Raw genomic sequence first — 19,374 nt, 5'->3', positions numbered from 1 at the left:
ATTATGATCGAGATGAATATTGAGCCTAATAGAGTCCTTATGTCATGGGATAATAAATGACATGTTTGATTGCGCATCCAAGTCATCACTTAACGCCTAAAACTGAGTTTAATTGACGAACAATAAAGTTTAGAGGTACACTTAGTGATAATGACAACAATTAGGGGTACCATGTATGTTTTAAAAAATATAGGGGTACCATGTAGAAAGTCAAAAAATTAAGGGGTACCATGTAGAATATCCCAAAAAAAAAATTAATATACTCCATGGTACAAGTATAATTATTAAATGGTTTAAAAGTTTATTGTCTGAATTTTTGATTTATGATAGGATTATATTGTGTACATGGGTGATATGGAGATGCCTGACCTCCCTGTCGTCGGAGACATTTACCTAAAGATGATATTGGATGTTCTTGGAGGGTAAGATTATATATTATGTTTCGCTAAATCTAGTGTTCATGTACTAGCCTGCAACTATTATTGTTTATTTTTTTTTTTTTTTTTTTTTTGACAATAATAAACTGATATATATTAAAGGAAACACAGCTAGGATACATTGTTAGCCTGTTGCCAGGCGTACAGACCAGTAAGGATAAATGACAAACAAGGCACGGATTTCTCGAAAGGAATGCCGTGCACTAATTGGGACTGGCAAAGAGGTTGCCAGAACTGCAGATAGTTTACAACAAGTGACTAAAAAACAAACAGAACTCAGGCTCAGAGAGTGGGCGTAGCGCATAGCACATAGAAGGGCCCTGGTAGAAGCGTCAAAAGGCGAGTTTGCGCGTACAACACTTGACTTGGAGTAATCTAACTCAGTACTAATGATGCAGCAACTAAAACAGCTCGTTTTTGGGACACATCGTGTGGAAACAGAAAAGGAAACCGCACTCCGTTGATATGAAGATGGATCTGTGATAACACATGGTTTAACAAGGTCATTAGAGGGATGCAATAGTGTAGGACGTACCTTGGGTAACTGAACATGCGAGTGCAGTAAATCCTCAATAAGTCTACAGGTAACTGCTGGGTCACCATTGTGATTTCGAAAAATCACTGCATTACGAGTAGTCCAAATTGCCTGGAGAACACAGCAAAAGTAAAGCAAGAGCCATTTTTGATCCGTCACCAATGTTTGTTTGTGAAGATAAGACAAGAAGTCGGCAAGCCAAGATATAAAGGAAGTTGATGGGTTAGCTATGGCGTTAATCCCAAGGGCGGATGCTTTCCAGACGCGCTGGGCAGATGCACATGTACGAAATAAATGATCCTCTGTTTCAGGGGAAGAAAGACAGAGAGAACACCTGGAGTCAACCGGCACATGTTTGGATAGTAAATTATCATTTGTTGGCATAATATTATGAGCCAAACGCCATAACATGAATGAGATCTTTGGTGGAAATCCTTTTCGCCACACTCGTTTCCAAGGAAAGGTATGAACAAAAGATCGTATGCAGAGAGCAGCTGAAGATTCAGACCATAGGTGGGAGTAACCGGATTTTACCGAATAAGCGCCATCCTCTGTATATTTCCAGTAGAGAAAGTCATCAAAATTCTGAGCTGGTGGTTCCATAGCAGTAATCTCCTTCGCACAAGAAGAGGAAAAGTATCTGAACACCATAGACGGATTCCAGTCACCGGATTCCAGCAAGAAATCAGAGAGAGATGGCGCAGGCTCTGGAACTGGAACTGGAGGTGTGCCAAAAGGCTGTTTACCATTAATCCAACGACTTGACCAAAGGTCAAGAAACCTTCCATTACCAATCTTCCAACAAATACCAGTATTAGCCGCAGAAACAGCCTTGCAAATACCAGACCATATAAAAGAAGGATGAGAAACGCGAGAGGTTGCCAGAGGAATAGGCAAATCTCGGGCATACTTCGGGGAAATGTATCTGGCCAAAAACCCAGTCGGCTGGGTATGAACTCGCCAAAAATTCTTAAGAAGCAATGCTTGGCTGAGCAGATGGGTGTTTTTGAAACCAAGACCCCCATACTCCTTTGGTGCTTGCAGTATACTTTTGGAAGTCCAGTGAATGGAGTGCTTATTCCAGTCATTACGCCACCAAAAAGCCGTCAACAAGGCATCAATTTTGCGACACACACCAATAGGAATAGGTATCGCAGAAAAGACATGATTCAAAGAAGCAAGCAAGATTGCTGAAATAACAATCAATTTGCTGGGCTGGCTGAGATGGAGAGCAGACCAAGATGAAATACGCAAAGTGAGAGCATCAATAAAAGGAAGAAAAAGCGCAGACCTCTTGCGAGGGATATCAATAGGAACTCCCAAATATGTACCAAAAGAGGGAACATGAGACATCTTCAAAATCGAAGTCAGATGCTCTCGGAAGTCTGCAGGTGTATTCGGACTGAACTTGATATAGGACTTACTAAAATTAATCATCTGTCCCGAAAGCACCTCAAAGTCCTTGAACAAATCCCGTAAAGTCTCAAAGGACAAAGGTGTTGCCTTGCAGCAAAGGAAAGCATCATCCGCATAGAATAAGTGCGAAAGCGTTGGTGCATATCTTGAAATTTTGATGCCGGTTAAGGAGCCAAGTCTTTCCGCCCTGATCAGCTGGCGGGACAAAATTTCCATACACATAATAAAAAGATAGGGAGACAAAGGATCCCCTTGACGTAGACCGCAGACAGATTGGAAAGATGCAGATGGTTCACCATTAATAAGCACCCTATAAGAGATCGTAGACACACATTCCCAAATAATATTTCGCCAGAAAATTGGGAAACCCATGCGCTTCATAACCATCATGAGGAAACTCCACGAAACCCGATCAAAGGCCTTGTTCATGTCAAGCTTAAGCACAGCAAAACAGTTCGAGCCTTTTGTGGTTTTGTTAATATAGTGCAGCACCTCATGAGCTACAAGGCAGCTATCAGTCATCAGGCGTCCTGGGACAAAAGCTTGTTGCGAGTCAGATATAATAGACGGGATCACCAGCTTAAGTCTATTTGCCAGACATTTGGACGCAATTCGGTAGATAACATTACAAAGACTAATAGGCCGATACTGGGTGACCAACTCAGGGTGCTCCACCTTCGGAATGAGTATAATATGAGTCTGATTCCATTCCTTCAGCATTACGCCGGAATTGAGGAAATGTAAGATGGCCGTAGTTACCAGATGACCAATCTGAGGCCAAAAAACCTGATAAAAGCGGGGAGTAATACCATCCGGGCCAGGCGATTTCGAACCATCCATACAACGAACTACGCTGAGAACATCGGCTTCTGTGAAAGGAGCAGATAGAATAGAGCAGTCAGCAGACGAAAGCGATGGTATATCCAGTTCATCAAGAAAATCTTCAGTGGACTGAACAAGAGGAGCTTGAGACGCCTGCTGACTACCCATAATAGATCGGAAATAAGAACAAATCTCCGCCTCTATTTCAATTGGGTCAGTGATCCATGTGCCTTGAGAAGTGCGAAGAGAAATCAGCCGTTGCTTGGAAGAGCGTTGTTTAACACGGTTAAACAAAAAACGGGTTGGAAGGCCATCGAGAATCTCTTTACGGGTCTTGTTGCGTTGAATCCAGTAACTATGTTGCTTGGAGAGCAGCTGAAGGTGGGAAGACCGCAGGTTGTGATACCTGAGGGCGTCTTCCGAGTCCAAAAGAGAAGAAGATGCTTGATGAAGATCATATTCAATCGAAGACCAGTTTATACCGTAGCGGATGCGGTGTTGAATAATCCAATTCAGAATAGCAAAGCGCGCCGCAGCTAACTTGCGGGATAGGACATAAGAAGAGGAGCCACAAACTGGAGTATTCCAAGCATTAGATACAAGGGTCATCACTTCCGGTATTTGAAGACACCAGTTATCAAGGCGGTACGGTCTTCTACGTGATTTTGGTTGCGGCAGAAAACGTAACATAATTGGCGAGTGATCCGAAATAAGAATAGGTAAGTTAAGGACTGAGGTTGCAGGAAAAAGATCAATCCAATCTTGGGTTGCATATGCACGATCGAGTCGTTCCATAATACAGTGGTTAGCAAGCTGGCCATTCATCCAGGTAAAACGAGGACCAAAGAAAGGAATGTCCACAAGATTGTTGTGAAATTTCCACGCTGTAAACTCAGCTTGACCCCTTATTGTTAAAGAACCACCAAGTTTGTCCGAATGTAATTCCACTTGATTGAAATCGCCAATAACCAGAAAAGGAGAGCAACCAGAGATTTGATTAGAAATGTTATCCCATAGAAAAGACCTATATTGGAAAACAGGTTCCCCATACAGGAACATTACATACATATCATTAAAAGTAGCTTGATTTACAACTATGCCCACTTTACAAAAAATAAAACGGGGGCAACTACTTATAACTTGGATATCTACAGATTCATCCCAGTACAAAAGAAGACCACCACTACGACCAACAGAGTCCACTCCAAAGAAGTTAGGATAACCAAGATGGTGAGTCTTCGTAGATGCTATGTCAACAGTAGTATGAGTCTCTTGCAAAAACAAAATCAGCGGATGATATTTAAGGACGCACTGATGTAGATACGGAATTGTAGGATCATCCGCTTCCCCAAAGCCCCTACAATTCCAACAAAAGATAGTCATGGATACCCTGGTGGTGACTTAAGGTCCACCACCTGACCTAACAGATCCACCCTATCTTCAGCGCTGTGAGAAGACAGGAAAAGAGACGGAAAAACAGTTAGTGACGGAAAAAGGAAGTCCCACAAACAGCAAACAGAAAATCTAAAACGTTTATAGGAACTAAACTCCAGGGCCGAATCTGAGTCCATAAATTTGCGCTTATGCGGCCCACAAACACCAGCATGAAATAAATCCGGCGATTTAGGTTTCGTGTAACTGAAACCTGGTAAACCCAGAAAAACAAATAGACACTCAGGGGGGAGTGCACGCGGCTCAAGGACAGACAAGGACGAATCCAAGGACAAGTCCATAAATTTGGGACGAAAAGATCGTTTAAACTTAGGACAACGCAAATGGTGCAGCTCGTTGTTTACCTTCCTCTTGAAAACAAATTTCAATTTCCTACCAGACGAGTCCATAGGAACGGAACAATTGCCAGACCCAGAACTAGGCCCAGCAGCCAGAGGGTCACGAAAAAGGATACCCACATCCACATGGCGTGGGGGAGTAGGTGGGTCAGGGAGTCCAAGATCCATGATAGGATCCAAATCCATCTCAGGAGCCATCATACGAAAACCAGGCGAAACAGGAACAGCAGAGGTTGAAGCGCCATTAAGATCAGGGAGCGAGCGTTTCAAAGGATGAGTCTCAAGCAAGACTTCTCGAGATTCATCTTCATGAACCGTAAACGCAGGTGGCGGCGCAGCAAAAGGAGCTTCCTCATCACCTCCATTATCAGAAGGTGAAGAAGAAAACGAAAAAACCGGTGAATCTCCTCCTGAATCAACTTGAGCAGACTCATCAGGGTCCGCGATATCAATGTTAGAGGTCAAGTACTTCACTCTTGAAGGTAGCCCCATAATCTCCGGCGTGTAAAAGCGAGAACCAGGCGGGCCATGGAGTACTGTTAACCCACTTGCACTTAGTTCCTCCATCCGGGCCCGAATCCGGCGAGCCCCATGAAACTTTCCAGACGGACAGAAGGATACTCTATGACCCACTTCTCCACAAGTTTTACAGAATCTGAACACTCCCTCGTACGAAAACCCAATCCACTGATGAGTTCTATCATCAATCTCCAAATAGCACCCAGGGATCAACGGTTTCGAGAGGTCCACCCATACCTTTACTCTAACAAAGCAGCGAGAGGGGGTTAGAGAGTTCACAACCTCCTCCTCGCAAATGTCTCCCACATGAGACAACAGGTAAGCCGCAACCGAGGAGTGCATTAGATGAAATGGAAGATGCAGGACACGAACCCAAACAGGGACAATATGAAAAAGCATATTATCTGGGAACGAAGTTGCAGAGCATGGACGAAGCACCAGCAAACTTCCGTCAATATTAACAGTCTGACGCTTGCGGAAGTACTTGTAATCAGCCAAAGATGAAAAAGAAAACAAGTAATAAGGGTGCATGGGTCGAATTGAAATCGACCCGTTTAACCTCCAGTGAATACCAATCTGATACATAATCCGGTCAATATCCAGATATCGCTGGTCTAGAAACCGGGCAGTTAGGACTTTATTGAAATCTAACCCCGTAAGGTCAACACAAAGGTGAGGTGGTAGTTTAAAATTCACACCAGCCCGACAAGGGGCGGTGGAGGAGGAAGAAGCCATGGTTATATGGTGTGGTCTAAACCATCCGGTAATCCGAACCACATTGGGTCGACTAAGCCGGATTTCGGGGCGTGTCCAAGGATTACGGTATTTAAACCCCTCCCAATCGCAGTTGTGGGGGATCGATCCGCAGACCTCCCTACCAAGCGCAGCCCCATGCTACCACTGCGCCAACCAACGACAGAGTCAAAAATACTAGAAGTAAATGACATCGGAATGAATAATAAAGAGAAGATTGTTATGTATGAAGGAATATTATAGCAAAAATCTTCAATTACTTTTTTCATTTATCTAACTAAGCGCGCAATAATAGAAGGTTACGCGAATTCGAGCTTGAGACCTATTGTTCACAATACCTCCGTCTTAATTACTCGACTAAGATATCTTCGGTAAAAGTCTTCAATTATTGATATAGAGAAAAGATTGTTATGTATGAATTAATATTATTTGAGAAAGTGGACATTAACGCCTCCGTCAAAAGTTTATGACGGATACTGACCCTCTCACACAATTGCGAGTGGGAGGACAAGTTGGACGAAAATGGAGCGCCCTACTTGCCCTCCCACTTGCATATTATGAGAGGGCTACTATCCGTCACAAGCTACAAGTAAGACGCTTTGCTTTGCTTAAAGGCGAAATTTGGCCCCATCAAGTTTTTTTAACAATTAAGCTTCATAACCTTAATCGAAAGTGAAATTCAACCCATTGTTTAATTTTTAATGAATATTTCACAAAAATAAGTCAATTTACAATCCAATCAAAAAAATAAATTCCTCAATTTTTACAATTTTATAAATAGTGAAAAAATGGTGGTTTGTGTTGGTTGCCATGCGGGAATTAGTTTCCCATGATTTTAAAAAAAACATGTGAATTGATTAATACACGTGAATTGCCAAAACATATTTGATTGGCATCCGTGAGTTGGATTTATGCGTGAGTTTTCAATTACCTGGGGGCTGGGGGAGGCTAGGTAATTAAACTATTGGTGGAACTGGGAACTTCTTAAAAAATGCAATTCATGGAATTTTTGGTAAACAAACAGTCTCCATTTTTTCCAATTCACCCACTTTTAATGGACAACCAAACGACACCTTCGTAATGTTATTTACTTATTTAGGTAAATATCAGTTGTGTAAAACAATATCATACAAGAATTATTGTTTCTAATAATTTGCAATTATTGACAAGTTATTATATACTCCGCCCTTTCAAATGAATTTCATATGTTTGATTGAAATATACCTCATATTTATTTAACAAGTGTATGGAATTCATTTGAATGGAGAGAGTATGTACGAATATTTCATGAATTTTTATTTAGTTTTTTTTATAAATGGATGTAAAATTTTCTTAGATATATACACCTAATTATTGTATGGTAATTAATAAAGTTGAAATTAAATTACTATAAAAAATTTTGTTTTTTTTTTTTTTTTTTTTTTTGACAACTGTAAAGAAAGGGTTTTACATACGAATGGCCTGCCGCGCCAGGCCATGTGCGACACTATTTAAATGTCTCGGAATAAAATTAAAACTTAAACAATGAAAAGAACTCGCGAGCCTACGCATTTCCTCCAACAATCTGGAAACTAAATGATCAGTCTTCTCTACTCCTGCAAGTTGATTGATAATTTGTAGGCAATCAGACGATATGCTCAGATGGAGATAACCCCCCGAAACAGCCCACCCAAGAACATCACGGATACCCTCGCTTCCGCCTGCAATGCTGATTCCGCTCTAGTTCTTACCTGCCGTCGAAAAAACTCGTTCCCCGACCCATCATACGCCACCCAACCAATAGCCGCCCTATAAGATCGTTCCCAACTAGCATCTGTCTTAACCCTTACTGCCATACACTGAGTCGACAACCCAATCATGTGAAAAGGGTGCCCGTCTCTTAACTCCGCGCTATTCTCTTCCAATGGCACCCCAACATTCCTTGACGATCCTGTCTTCGACCCCTTGCCATCTACCTGTTCACATAGAATGCGGACCTTTTCATTGATCAAATCAAACAGCCTTTCAATCAAAAAGTGAGGGTTCGTAGCCAATCCTTCAAATTTAATTTTGTTACGAATTGTCCATAAACCCCAGAGGATTGCTATGAAAAAGATGACCCTTTTAACCCCTCCTTCCTGTCCCGCCAGGTACCGAATCCAATCAATGATCCAATCAGACATGGTTAAAGACTTCGCCCCATCCACTTTAATACCTAAGTCAGTTCCCGCCCAGATTCTAGCGGATACCTCGCAATCCCTAAACAAGTGTTCGATAGTCTCCAACTGATTTTTGCAAGTACCACACAAAACACAAGACACATCCAAATCCATATTTCGCTTCCGAAATTCGTTCCCCACAGAGAGCGTATTCGTAACGATTCTCCACAGAAGAATTTTCCAATTGTTAGGGACCGGAAGGCTCCATAGCTGCTTTCGACAGAAGTTCTTCCCACGATTGCCAATTCTAGCTTTATCTTTTATCGTACCCTTCCTAGTCATATACTCTTCAAAGATCAGACCATATCCACTCTTAACCGTAAAAGCTCCATCCTTAGTGAAGGGCCAATAAATCTCATCACCTAAGGGAGTTGGCCTAACCCGCGTTGCCAGAATCCTCTCAGCAAACTCCTCCCGAAACAACGCCCGGACAAAGAGTTCATTCCACATCCCACTTGGTATTAAGAGATTCCTTACCTGCAAGTTGGTCATGTTTACATTTTCGTGACCAAGCCAATTATCCTTAGGCTCCGGGTATGCACCTCCCACCCATCGTGTAGTCCAGACATTTAAACTCGAGTTTTGCCCTGGCTTCCATCCAATGAATTCCTTGATCTTATGAAAACCATGGAGGATACTACGTACACCCCAAGACCCACTGGTCCCTTTACCCGGCAATTTCCCAGGGTCAAAAACCTGCGAACCAAAAATCTTCTGCCGGAACACCCTGCTGAAGAGCGATTTATCCCCGGAAGCTAATCTCCACCCATGCTTAGCCAGCAACGCCTGATTCAAGCATTCAATGTTACGGATCCCCAAGCCTCCTGCACTCTTCGGAAGACTCAGAAAGTTTTTACTACACCAGTGAACATTTTTCCCCAACTTACACCCCGTCCACCAAAATTGTGCCAAAAGAGAATTGATCTTTTTCGCCACACTTACCGGAATTTTAAAGACCGATAGAAAATAATTTGAGAGATTGGATAGGACTGAAGAAATTAGGGTTAAGCGTCCCGCCGGTGAAAGAAAAATGCCATTCCAAGAAGAGATCCTCTTTGTTATGTGCTCCACCAAAGCTTGGAAGATATCCTTCTTCGACTCCTGAAACTCTGCCGGGATACCGAGATACTTGCCAATACCTTTATTCCTCCGTATATTGAAGGTTCTGAGAATGTTCTGAGCTTTCGCAAGCGTCATATTAGGGCTAAAGATGATGCCTGATTTCTCCGGGTTAATCTTCTGTCCAGAAGCCTCACAATATTCGTTGATAACCTTCATGAGATGCGAAGCTGACCTTCCTTTATCCTTGAAGAAGAAAACCGCATCATCGGCAAAAAACAGGTGTGTGATGGGTTGGACCCCTCTGCATAATTTAAACCCGTGCACTCTGCCTACCTCCTGTGCATGCTCAATATTAGCCGAGAGAACCTCCATACAAAGAAGAAAGAGATACGGAGACAGAGGGTCCCCCTGTCTTAGCCCACACTTAGGCTTGAATTGTGGGAGCGGCGTTCCGTTAAAGAGAATCTCATAACTTACAGATGTAACACAATTCATAATAAGTCTCACCATCTTAGACGGAATACCAACTCTGACCAGAATCGATTCAAGGAAATCCCACCTTATTCTATCATATGCCTTACTCATATCTGCTTTGAACACGCATCGCCCTTGTAGTCCCTTCTTATAACGCGAAACACTGTGAACTGCTTCATGGGCTAACAAGATATTATCGCTGATACTCCTGCCCGGAAGGAAAGCATTTTGGGTTTCGCTAATAAGTGTACCCATAACTTTTGCAAGTCGATTGGTAATACACTTAGTAATCACCCGCATGATCACATTACATAAACTAATTGGCCTGTAATCCGAGACCCCCTCCGGAGCATCGTTCTTTGGGATGAGAGTTATAAAAGTTCTATTAAGTTCCTTCAAGACCATCCCCGAATTGAGAATAGAGAGCGTCGCCTTAGTAAAATCATGCTTAACCAAGGACCAACATTTTTGATAAAAACAAGCAGGTATACCATCAGGACCCGGAGCTTTAAAGGCTCCCATTTGAAAAACAGCGCCACGTACCTCTTTTGCAGTGAATGGCCTGGAAAGCCTATCCGCCTCATCTTGTGTCACCTGGAACTTTAATCGTCCTATGATACGATCAAGTTCCGTTGTCTCCCTCGGACTGGCTCCATTGCTTGAGGCCCGAAATAAATCCATGTACGAGCTTTGGAAAGCACCACTGACGACTTCATCGTCATAAATCCATTGGCCATCTTCCCCTTTTATCCCATGAATAAAATTTCGTCCAGCCCTACCCTTCACCCAATTAAAGAAGAACTTTGTACAGGTATCCCCCTCTACTGTCCACTTAATCTTTGCTCGTTGCTTCCAAAATTTTGCTGCAGCAGTCGCATAGACCCGAAGCTCCTCGTTCACTCTCATATACTCCTCCTCCCCTCCCCCGTTACATGCTATATTCATCCCTTGCTCTAATTGTCGATCAAAGTCGTCCCACTTGGCGTTCCATTCCTCTTTCTTATCCAAGGTCCATTTTTTAACGCAGCTCCGCACTCTAGTTAGTTTCCTCGTTAGACGGTACGCCGGGGAGCCACCATCCATGGTGCCCCAAACAAGCCGAACCTTTTCCAAACACTCCTCAAAATCCAATGCCCAGGCATCCAACTTGAAAGGCCGTTTTCCGGTCATGCAAGTGAGATTAAGATCAATCTCAACCGGGGCATGATCCGATATTTGAATCGGATAATGTTTGAGACCCGTATCCGGGAAAAGAGAGAGCCAATCCTTAGACCCCATAGCTTTATCCAATCTTTCATACACCCTCTTTTCTCCCTTTCTATTATTACACCATGTAAATCGCGGGCCCTTAAAAGGAATGTCCACGATCTCATTCCGTAATTTCCATAGATTAAACTCCTCCGCACCTTCAATTGGTCGTTGACTAGTACTTAGCTTATCACACCGGTAGTCAACTTGATTAAAGTCCCCAACTATAAGAAAGGGAAGTTTACACGTATCCATCCATTGTTCCAAATTCAAGAAAACCGATGCCCTCATATGGACACTCGGGGCACCATAAAAGAGCACAATATACCAGAATCGTCCATTATATTTTTCCACTAATAGGATAATAAAATTATTACAAGCCGAGATTAATTTCATCTTTGACTCCCTTCTCCACCCTACCCACAAACCCCCTCCATCTCCCACCGCATCCACCCCAAAATTCTCTATGAAGCCAAAGGACCGAAACATAGGAAAGACATGACTCGAACTACATTTAGTTTCCATAAGAAAAACAAAATCATAAAAATTACTACCTAACAACGCTCTTATTTTCGGAATTGTAGGGGAGAGCGTATTATTGAGACCCCTACAATTCCACACAAGGCCCCTCATGGCGATAGAGGAGGTTGTGAAGGCCCAACCTCCGCAAAGCCATCCATCTCTTCAGCTCCAGCTCCACCATTTACAGAAGCCATTGAAGACTCACTCGAATCCACCATTACCACATCTTCAACATTGACCCTGAAACCCCAGGACTGCCTTAACGCTTCTGCCCCTGGCCTGTCCCTGCCTTGTTCAGCCCCTGGTACTCCTTTGCACACCCTGCTCTTCTTAGCTAGCCTATAAAGATAAGCTATTGCATTTCCCAAAGATAACTTGGCCTCCTCTGGAAGGATATAGTCCCCTGCATCAGAACAACACTTCCTCTTTCTTGCAGCCACTATCTCTTCCTTATAATCCTCACGTAAGTCAGATAAATGATACGCATCAACCAAGCCCAAGCATCCATCAGAGCTGCTCCCCACAGGTATCTCAGCAAATAACTTAGCTTTATTCCCAACAGTCGGAATATCAAACATTCTCAGCTTTTTACCTCTACCATGGGCCACTTGAATCTGCTCCTCCTCCCTAGAGTGGACATTCTGCATTAAGACCTCCAAAGGAACCAGATTAGAGGATCCCTCATCCAGTTCCTTCCCCTTCTTGATGATAGCCGCTGAACTGAAAACAGGAGGTGCATTGGTCAGCATAGGAGCGTCAGAAACAAAAGCAGTCCCATTTGAGTCCTGCTGTCCAGCCTCAGCACCCTCACCCACAGACAGCTGCATCTTCTCAGACTCAGCCAATGATACACCAGTCGTGTCATCAGAGGAGATAACAATAATCTCCCTATCACTATCATTTTCTGAGTCTTGATTGGACTCTGAAGCTTGAGTGGAGTTAAATCCACTATAAGTGAGAGCATGATTCACAGGCCTCTCAGAGCCTGATGACGCCTCATCATCAGCTTCAACCATATCATCAGCATCACTCTTTGCTCCTTCTTCAGCCTTTGCAGGAGACATATCAGCATCCTCAGACCCACCAAGCATACCCATCATCTCCTCTTCAGTTGTGGTTACTTTGACAGCTCTAGAACTTTGACCCACCTCCCTACTTGTATGGCCATTTGGATGATGGTACCAACTAGGCAGCCCCCCTGTAGGCAAATGAAAAGTCTGATTATACCCTCTCTGTTCATCTTCCATCCTTGCCCAGTCCAAATCCCCCTCAATTCGGTTCAAGATAGTATCCTGCCTTCTCTGGTCCCTATCCACCAAGCCACTCAAACAATCTTGCCTTGAATAAACAACATAGGGGTCCTCAGCCTGTAATTGCACCAGCACCCCTTGTTGCAGCAGATTAGGTTCAGCAGCCCCTTCCAACTCCTCCCCTGCAGAGTGAAACTCCTCATTATTCAGGTTGTCTTCATCCAGCCACCCCCCTGCTCCAGGAACACCCCCACCAGAGGAAACATGATTCACAGGAATCATCTCAACATCCTGTGACAGTTCCACATTTACTCCTCCCCGTGCCTCACTTCCCCCTCCCTGCATCTCCATCATCACAACATCCCTACTAGTACCAATCCCATTATTAACAGTAGCATTGGGAGGTCTACATGCCAGACCCCCACTACCCCTATCACCTCCAACCCCACCAGCATCAACACCATGTCCACTCACATCAATCCCTTGATCCCCCCCTCCATTACCAGCCTGAAAGACCACCGGCCCAGCAAAGGGTTGGGCAGTTACAGCAAACATCATCCCAGGCACCACCCTACCCCCTGGAGTAAGTCCTAAATCAAACTCAACTGCCCTCTCAGGGGACTCCCATCTTCTTCTTCTCCTAGGCAAACCCCTCCCAGTACCCAGTTTAACCCTGGATGACAGAAACTTAGTCGTGGAAGGTGTTGCTCTGAGGTCTAGGTTGAACATAGTATGGTTACTATTTGCTTGATACACAGGAAATCCTTTTGCTATTGATCTATCCAACATACCATTCACACTTGATACCACAGTCATTAAGGACTCTCTACACTGTGAACCTTTATGCCCAATTTTACCACACCTAATGCAATACTTAAAAACCTCCTCATATTTAAATTGGACCCATAACAAGTATCCCCCCTCCATGGCTAAGAAGAATCCTGGCATAAGCGGTTCATTCAATCTTAAGTACACTTTCAACTTTAGGTAATCCTCATCAGGTACCAGATGGAAAGGTTCAATCTGGTACTGATGACTAAGAAGCTTACCTGCAATCTGGGCCACCTCCATCGTTAGATACTCAAAGGGCAGCCCACAGACCCGAACCCCAATCTCAGCATATGGAAATCTGATCGTGCGTGGAATTGTATCAGGGAACCACTTCGTAAAGACCATCACTGCCCCATCAATGGTAGCAGTAGTCCTTTTCAAAAGAGCCTCCATATCCTCCACCTTAGCACAGTGGAACACGTAGACCTCCCCCATACGAAAGGCCGTAACCGTCCCAGTAGTAGTCCACTTGCGTCTTATGACATCATTCAGCAATTCAGCTTCAAACAGTCGATAATCGACCAGAAAACCCAACACACAGCTTCCCCAAAACTCCCTGGACTTACCTAACTCCGCCGGGTCAATGTTGATGACCCCCCCTGAACGTGGGTACCTCCATAAGTTAGCATGAAGAGGATTGGTGGGATGAAACTCAGAGGGGTGAACATCCTCAGGCAAGTGATGATTACCACCATTTCCATTCAACCCCTGAGCACTCCCATTGTTACCCGTAACTAACTCACCCTCCATATTCTGACTTAGACACGAAGAATTTGATGACGAAAAAGATGGTTTTTTTGAATGATTTTTATATCTTGACTTGTTATTTGAAAGTAACAGATTAATGAAGTGAGACGATTGAGATGGTGAACCAACAGCCATCAGGAGTGGCTTAAATAGGGGAAAACTGAAGGAGGTTGCACACGTTACAAGACGGAAGAAGCAGCGTCTGGCTAATCAATGCTTCCAAACCACCAATCAATACATTAAACACACCTTGAGCCACCAAAAACTTAAAGATACCCAATAAACAGATAACTTAATGTAATGATTGATAGCTGCTGAAAAAATTAAGACGCACTAAGCCCCGACCCTTCAGCTTATCCTAAAAAAATTAGGGTTTCCATCCCCAATTGAAAAAATGCAGAAGTAATGATTTTAGCAGCTTTCTTAAACGGAAGAGCTAGGGGCCTTCAACCCCCAATCACAAGGATGAAAAACTGTGTCTTAAGGGAATAAGATCAAGCAATTAATTGGGTAGTGTAAAGATCAAAAAAGATAAAAAGCAAAGATTTTCCAGAAAAGGGGTGTTCTAGAGAATATTCCCAAAAACAGCCAATTAATTGAGCTTACTACTAATCATAAGCTAGTAAAGTTTGATTTTTCAAGATCAAATGGAGAAAATTAAAAGACGCCTAAGTTTTTCAGGCTAGGGATTGAAAGACGTGAAGAAGCTCCCCTTTTTGGGAGAAAAGCTCTTTACACAAGAGAGAGAAAAAAAATTTGTTTACTTGAGTTTGTTATAAGTTGTATAATATCAATATAAATTGAATTTTCGATACTATTTTAATGAAACATAAAAAACGGGGTTGATATCACTTTTGGTTAAATTTATTGGGCTTGATTGCTATTAGTGCATAACTAGTTTGACACCGTGTGTTGTAACGAGCTAATTAACTTAGTTATAATATTGCATCCTATGTCTAATTATTTGTTTAAATATGATTAAAATATCTCTTTCAAATAAAATAAAAGATAAAACACTTTGTTAATGAAATAAAAAAGTTGTAAGGCTTAATATTTGTATGTTATTGTTGTAATAACCAGCGTGTACTGTTAATACAAACTCTTATAAAAGCTCTTTAAGCCATTAATTAAGAGACCCAAAAGATTTTTAAATAAAGTTAAGGGAGTCAATTACAACTTGCATGTTTTTGTGTTATCTCATAGACTTGTGTTTAATTATGTTTAGAAACTTCCTATTTCATAGAGGCATTAACTGACCTCTTATTTCAGGTTATAACTAACCTTAACTACTTTACAGCTTACATAACAAACTACTATTTTGTCATCTAGTGGCTTTTGTCGACAAGTATCATTCAAATCCTCGATATTAATCTTTTTTTTAAAGGGGTACAAGGGTGATTTTGATATTGACGGGATTTGAATCCAGACCATGAGTATTACTGTTCATAACTTCACCGAGACACTAACAAAGCTAGCTGACATTTGCATCAATATATTACTCCTCTATCCCAGTCAATTATTGTCCTTTGGTTTTGGCACAAAGACCAAGGAAAGAGGAAAGGGTCAATTACCAATTGACAAGTGGAACAAATTAAGTGAGAATAATCAAATTATCCATCAAGTTCATTCTTAAAATAGCTCTAATATGGAAAAGTAAACAAATGACCGGGACAGAGGGAGTATATATTAACAAGTACGGATGGCAATTTTTTGTTTCAGCAATCTTCTAGACCTCAAGAAGGCTGCGGACTATCTTGTGTATTCTTTCAAGAACTTCAAAGGATTTGTTGTACATATAACTGATGAGGAAGCAGAGATATTCTCAAGTAAGCTGCCTCAACCCATTACGTCTATTAATTAATAATCTTTTCACTTTCCTTTGATATTCTTATAAGACTGTTATTTTTATTCCTAGAAATGGTTGGAGTGGTGTCCGTGTTTCCTAGTCGAAAGAGGAAGCTTCATACAACAAGGTCATGGAATTTCATGGGTTTCCCTTTGGATGTCGAGAGAAGTAGTCTTGAAAGTGATGTTATTGTGGGGGTCATAGACTCCGGAATCTGGCCGGAATCTGAGAGCTTTAGTGATGAAGGATTTGGTCCACCGCCAGCCAAATGGAAGGGTCGTTGTGATACTTCACTTAACTTTACCTGTAACAAGTAAGAATCCTCACTCTGTATAATATGTATAAGGTTGTGTTAAGCAGAAATATTTCAACATGGTATCAGAGCTAGCGTGACAAAAGGATCACGGGTTCAAATCCTGGGAGCCTCTGATATCTCACAAGTCATAATTAATCAATACTGTAATGATCGATGCAGCAAAATAATAGGGGCGCAATACTTCAGAGCAGACAACAACATCAGCAACATTGACATAGCATCCCCAAGAGACTCAAGTGGGCATGGTACACACACAGCCTCAACAGTAGCAGGTAAAGCAGTGGCCTGGACAAGCTTCTTAGGGCTTGGCTTAGGAACGGCTCGTGGTGGCGTTCCATCAGCTAGAATTGCAGTATACAAGGTCTGTTGGTCAGACAATTGTGATGACGCCGATCTTCTGGCTGCATTTGACACGGCTATGTCAGATGGAGTTGACATTATATCCGTTTCAGTTGGAGGTGGGTGGGATCCATACTTGGTGGATACAATGGCAATCGGATCTTTTCACGCGATGCAGAAAGGCATCTTGACGTCTGCCTCAGCTGGAAATGATGGGCCCGTCCTTGGAAAAGTCTTTAATTTCGCTCCTTGGTTTTTAACTGTGGCAGCTAGTTCCATTGATCGCAAATTTATCACTGAGGTTAAGCTTGGCAATGGTATGGTCGTCCAGGGTATTTCATTAAACACTTTTGATCCCAAAAACAAGACTTTTCCTTTAATTTATGGAGGCGATGCACCTAATCCTTTATCCGACAATAGTGATTCACCCTCAAGGTAACAAAACTATATTTACTATGCTTTGTAACTTTGTCTGTCATTTTGCTTATCCGTTGACATTTGATGTTTATGTACTCAATTATATATAGATTTTGTGGTGAAGACACATTGGATAAGACATTGGTGGAAGGCAAGATTGTTTTATGTGACATTCGGATCACCGGGGAAGAACCCTTCATTGCTGGCGCCGCTGGGATCATCATGCAGTTTTTAGATTCACACGATTCTCCAAAGTCGTTTCCTCTACCAGCATCTTACCTTAAGCCAGAAGATGGCGCTCGTGTTCTCTCTTACGCTAGAAACTTAACAAGGTACTATATTACCGAATGGAGGCATATGTCACATGTGGCAATCCGACTTTTATTTTCATAATCAATCTATTAATCAGTAACATTATTTCCGGTACTTGTATTGAAATTAATTAACTACATTCTCATTTGTATATGTAGTACGCCATATGGAACAATACTAACTAGTGTTGCAATAAAAGACGCATCCTCCCCAACAGTGGCCTCATTTTCTTCCAGGGGCCCAAATCCAATCTCACCAGGAATTCTCAAGGTACGAACCATCTACCATAAATTCTATTAATATAATCAATCTCAGAGTTGAGAAATATAAGCCTCATGTAAATGACATTATTATATGCATTGGATAACAATTTAGCCGGATTTGACTGCACCTGGGCTAACCATCTTGGCGGCATACTCACCTATTGCCGTAGTGTCCGGAGCAGAGAATGACCCAAGGTCTGTGAAGTATAACATCATTTCTGGAACTTCCATGTCTTGCCCTCACGTTTCCGGAGTTGCTGCATATATCAAATCATTTCACCCTACATGGTCTCCTGCTGCTATCAAATCTGCTCTCATGACTACTGGTACGTCTTACAGACAAACATCCGTAATGTCCTATTGGCGTCTATTAATTAATATGTACCTTATGTGTATGCAAATTTACCAGCCTCTCCGATGAGTAGCGCATCCAATGAAGAAGCTGAATTTGCATATGGGTCCGGCCATATAAACCCATTGAAAGCCGTAAATCCTGGCCTAGTCTACGATGCTGAAGAAGCCGATTATATCAACTTTTTGTGCAGTGAAGGGTTGACTGCAACTCAAATAGAATTAATATCAGGAACAAGGAATAATTGTAGTAACACTACTAATTGGGATCTCAACTACCCTTCGATGGCAGTCCCTACAAGTGCAGGCGCCTTTAATGCCGTGTTTTATAGGACAGTCACTAATGTCGGATCTTCAAACTCGACCTATAGTGCTTCAGTGACTACTCCAGAAGGGCAGGCATTGGCTGTCACAGTGCAACCAAGTGTTCTGGTATTTAAGTCTATAGGTGAAAAATTGTCCTTCAGTGTTAAAGTAACCGGGAGAATCGGTTTGAGAGGTCTGATATCTGCTTCTTTAGTTTGGAATGATGGTGAACATCAAGTTAGAAGTCCAATTGTTGTATATAATTTGTCATAGAACATATATATGGGTGTGATAAATGATGCATTTAATTTGTTATTCAAGAAAAAGTGTGTAATTTAATTTATTATGTGATTCATATCTCATGGAATAATAATTGGTTTGTTCTGTGAAGGATGAAACGATTGTGTATAATTGTATCGATAATCAGAGATTACAAGATGTACATATATATATATATATATATATATATATATATATATATATAGAGCAAAGTTCTTCTAAGTCCCTTTTTTTTTTTGAGTCCATAAGTCCCTCCCACAACCCTTGGATCATGCATGGTGGAAGGTTGAGATTGAAAGCAAAAAACACACTTAACACTAATTAATTCACTTCTCTCTCTA

General features: G+C 42.1%; 1 protein-coding gene across 1 annotated transcript; it reads left to right on the top strand.

Annotated features, from left to right (window-relative positions):
- The first annotated feature begins 16,303 nt into the window (after nucleotides 1-16,303).
- LOC141655533 (cucumisin-like) lies at nucleotides 16,304-19,105 on the top strand. Its single transcript, XM_074462609.1, has 7 exons — nucleotides 16,304-16,430; nucleotides 16,520-16,763; nucleotides 16,926-17,540; nucleotides 17,633-17,854; nucleotides 17,993-18,104; nucleotides 18,210-18,423; nucleotides 18,507-19,105. The coding sequence occupies exons 1-7, from the start codon at nucleotides 16,304-16,306 to the stop codon at nucleotides 19,025-19,027; spliced, it is 2,055 nt and encodes a 684-aa protein (XP_074318710.1). The 3' UTR covers nucleotides 19,028-19,105.
- The last annotated feature ends 269 nt before the right edge of the window (nucleotides 19,106-19,374 follow it).

This window comes from Silene latifolia, chromosome 5, assembly GCF_048544455.1.
Source record: "Silene latifolia isolate original U9 population chromosome 5, ASM4854445v1, whole genome shotgun sequence".
NCBI classification, from domain to species: Eukaryota; Viridiplantae; Streptophyta; class Magnoliopsida; order Caryophyllales; family Caryophyllaceae; genus Silene; species Silene latifolia.
This window is presented reverse-complemented; position numbering and strand designations above follow the sequence as displayed.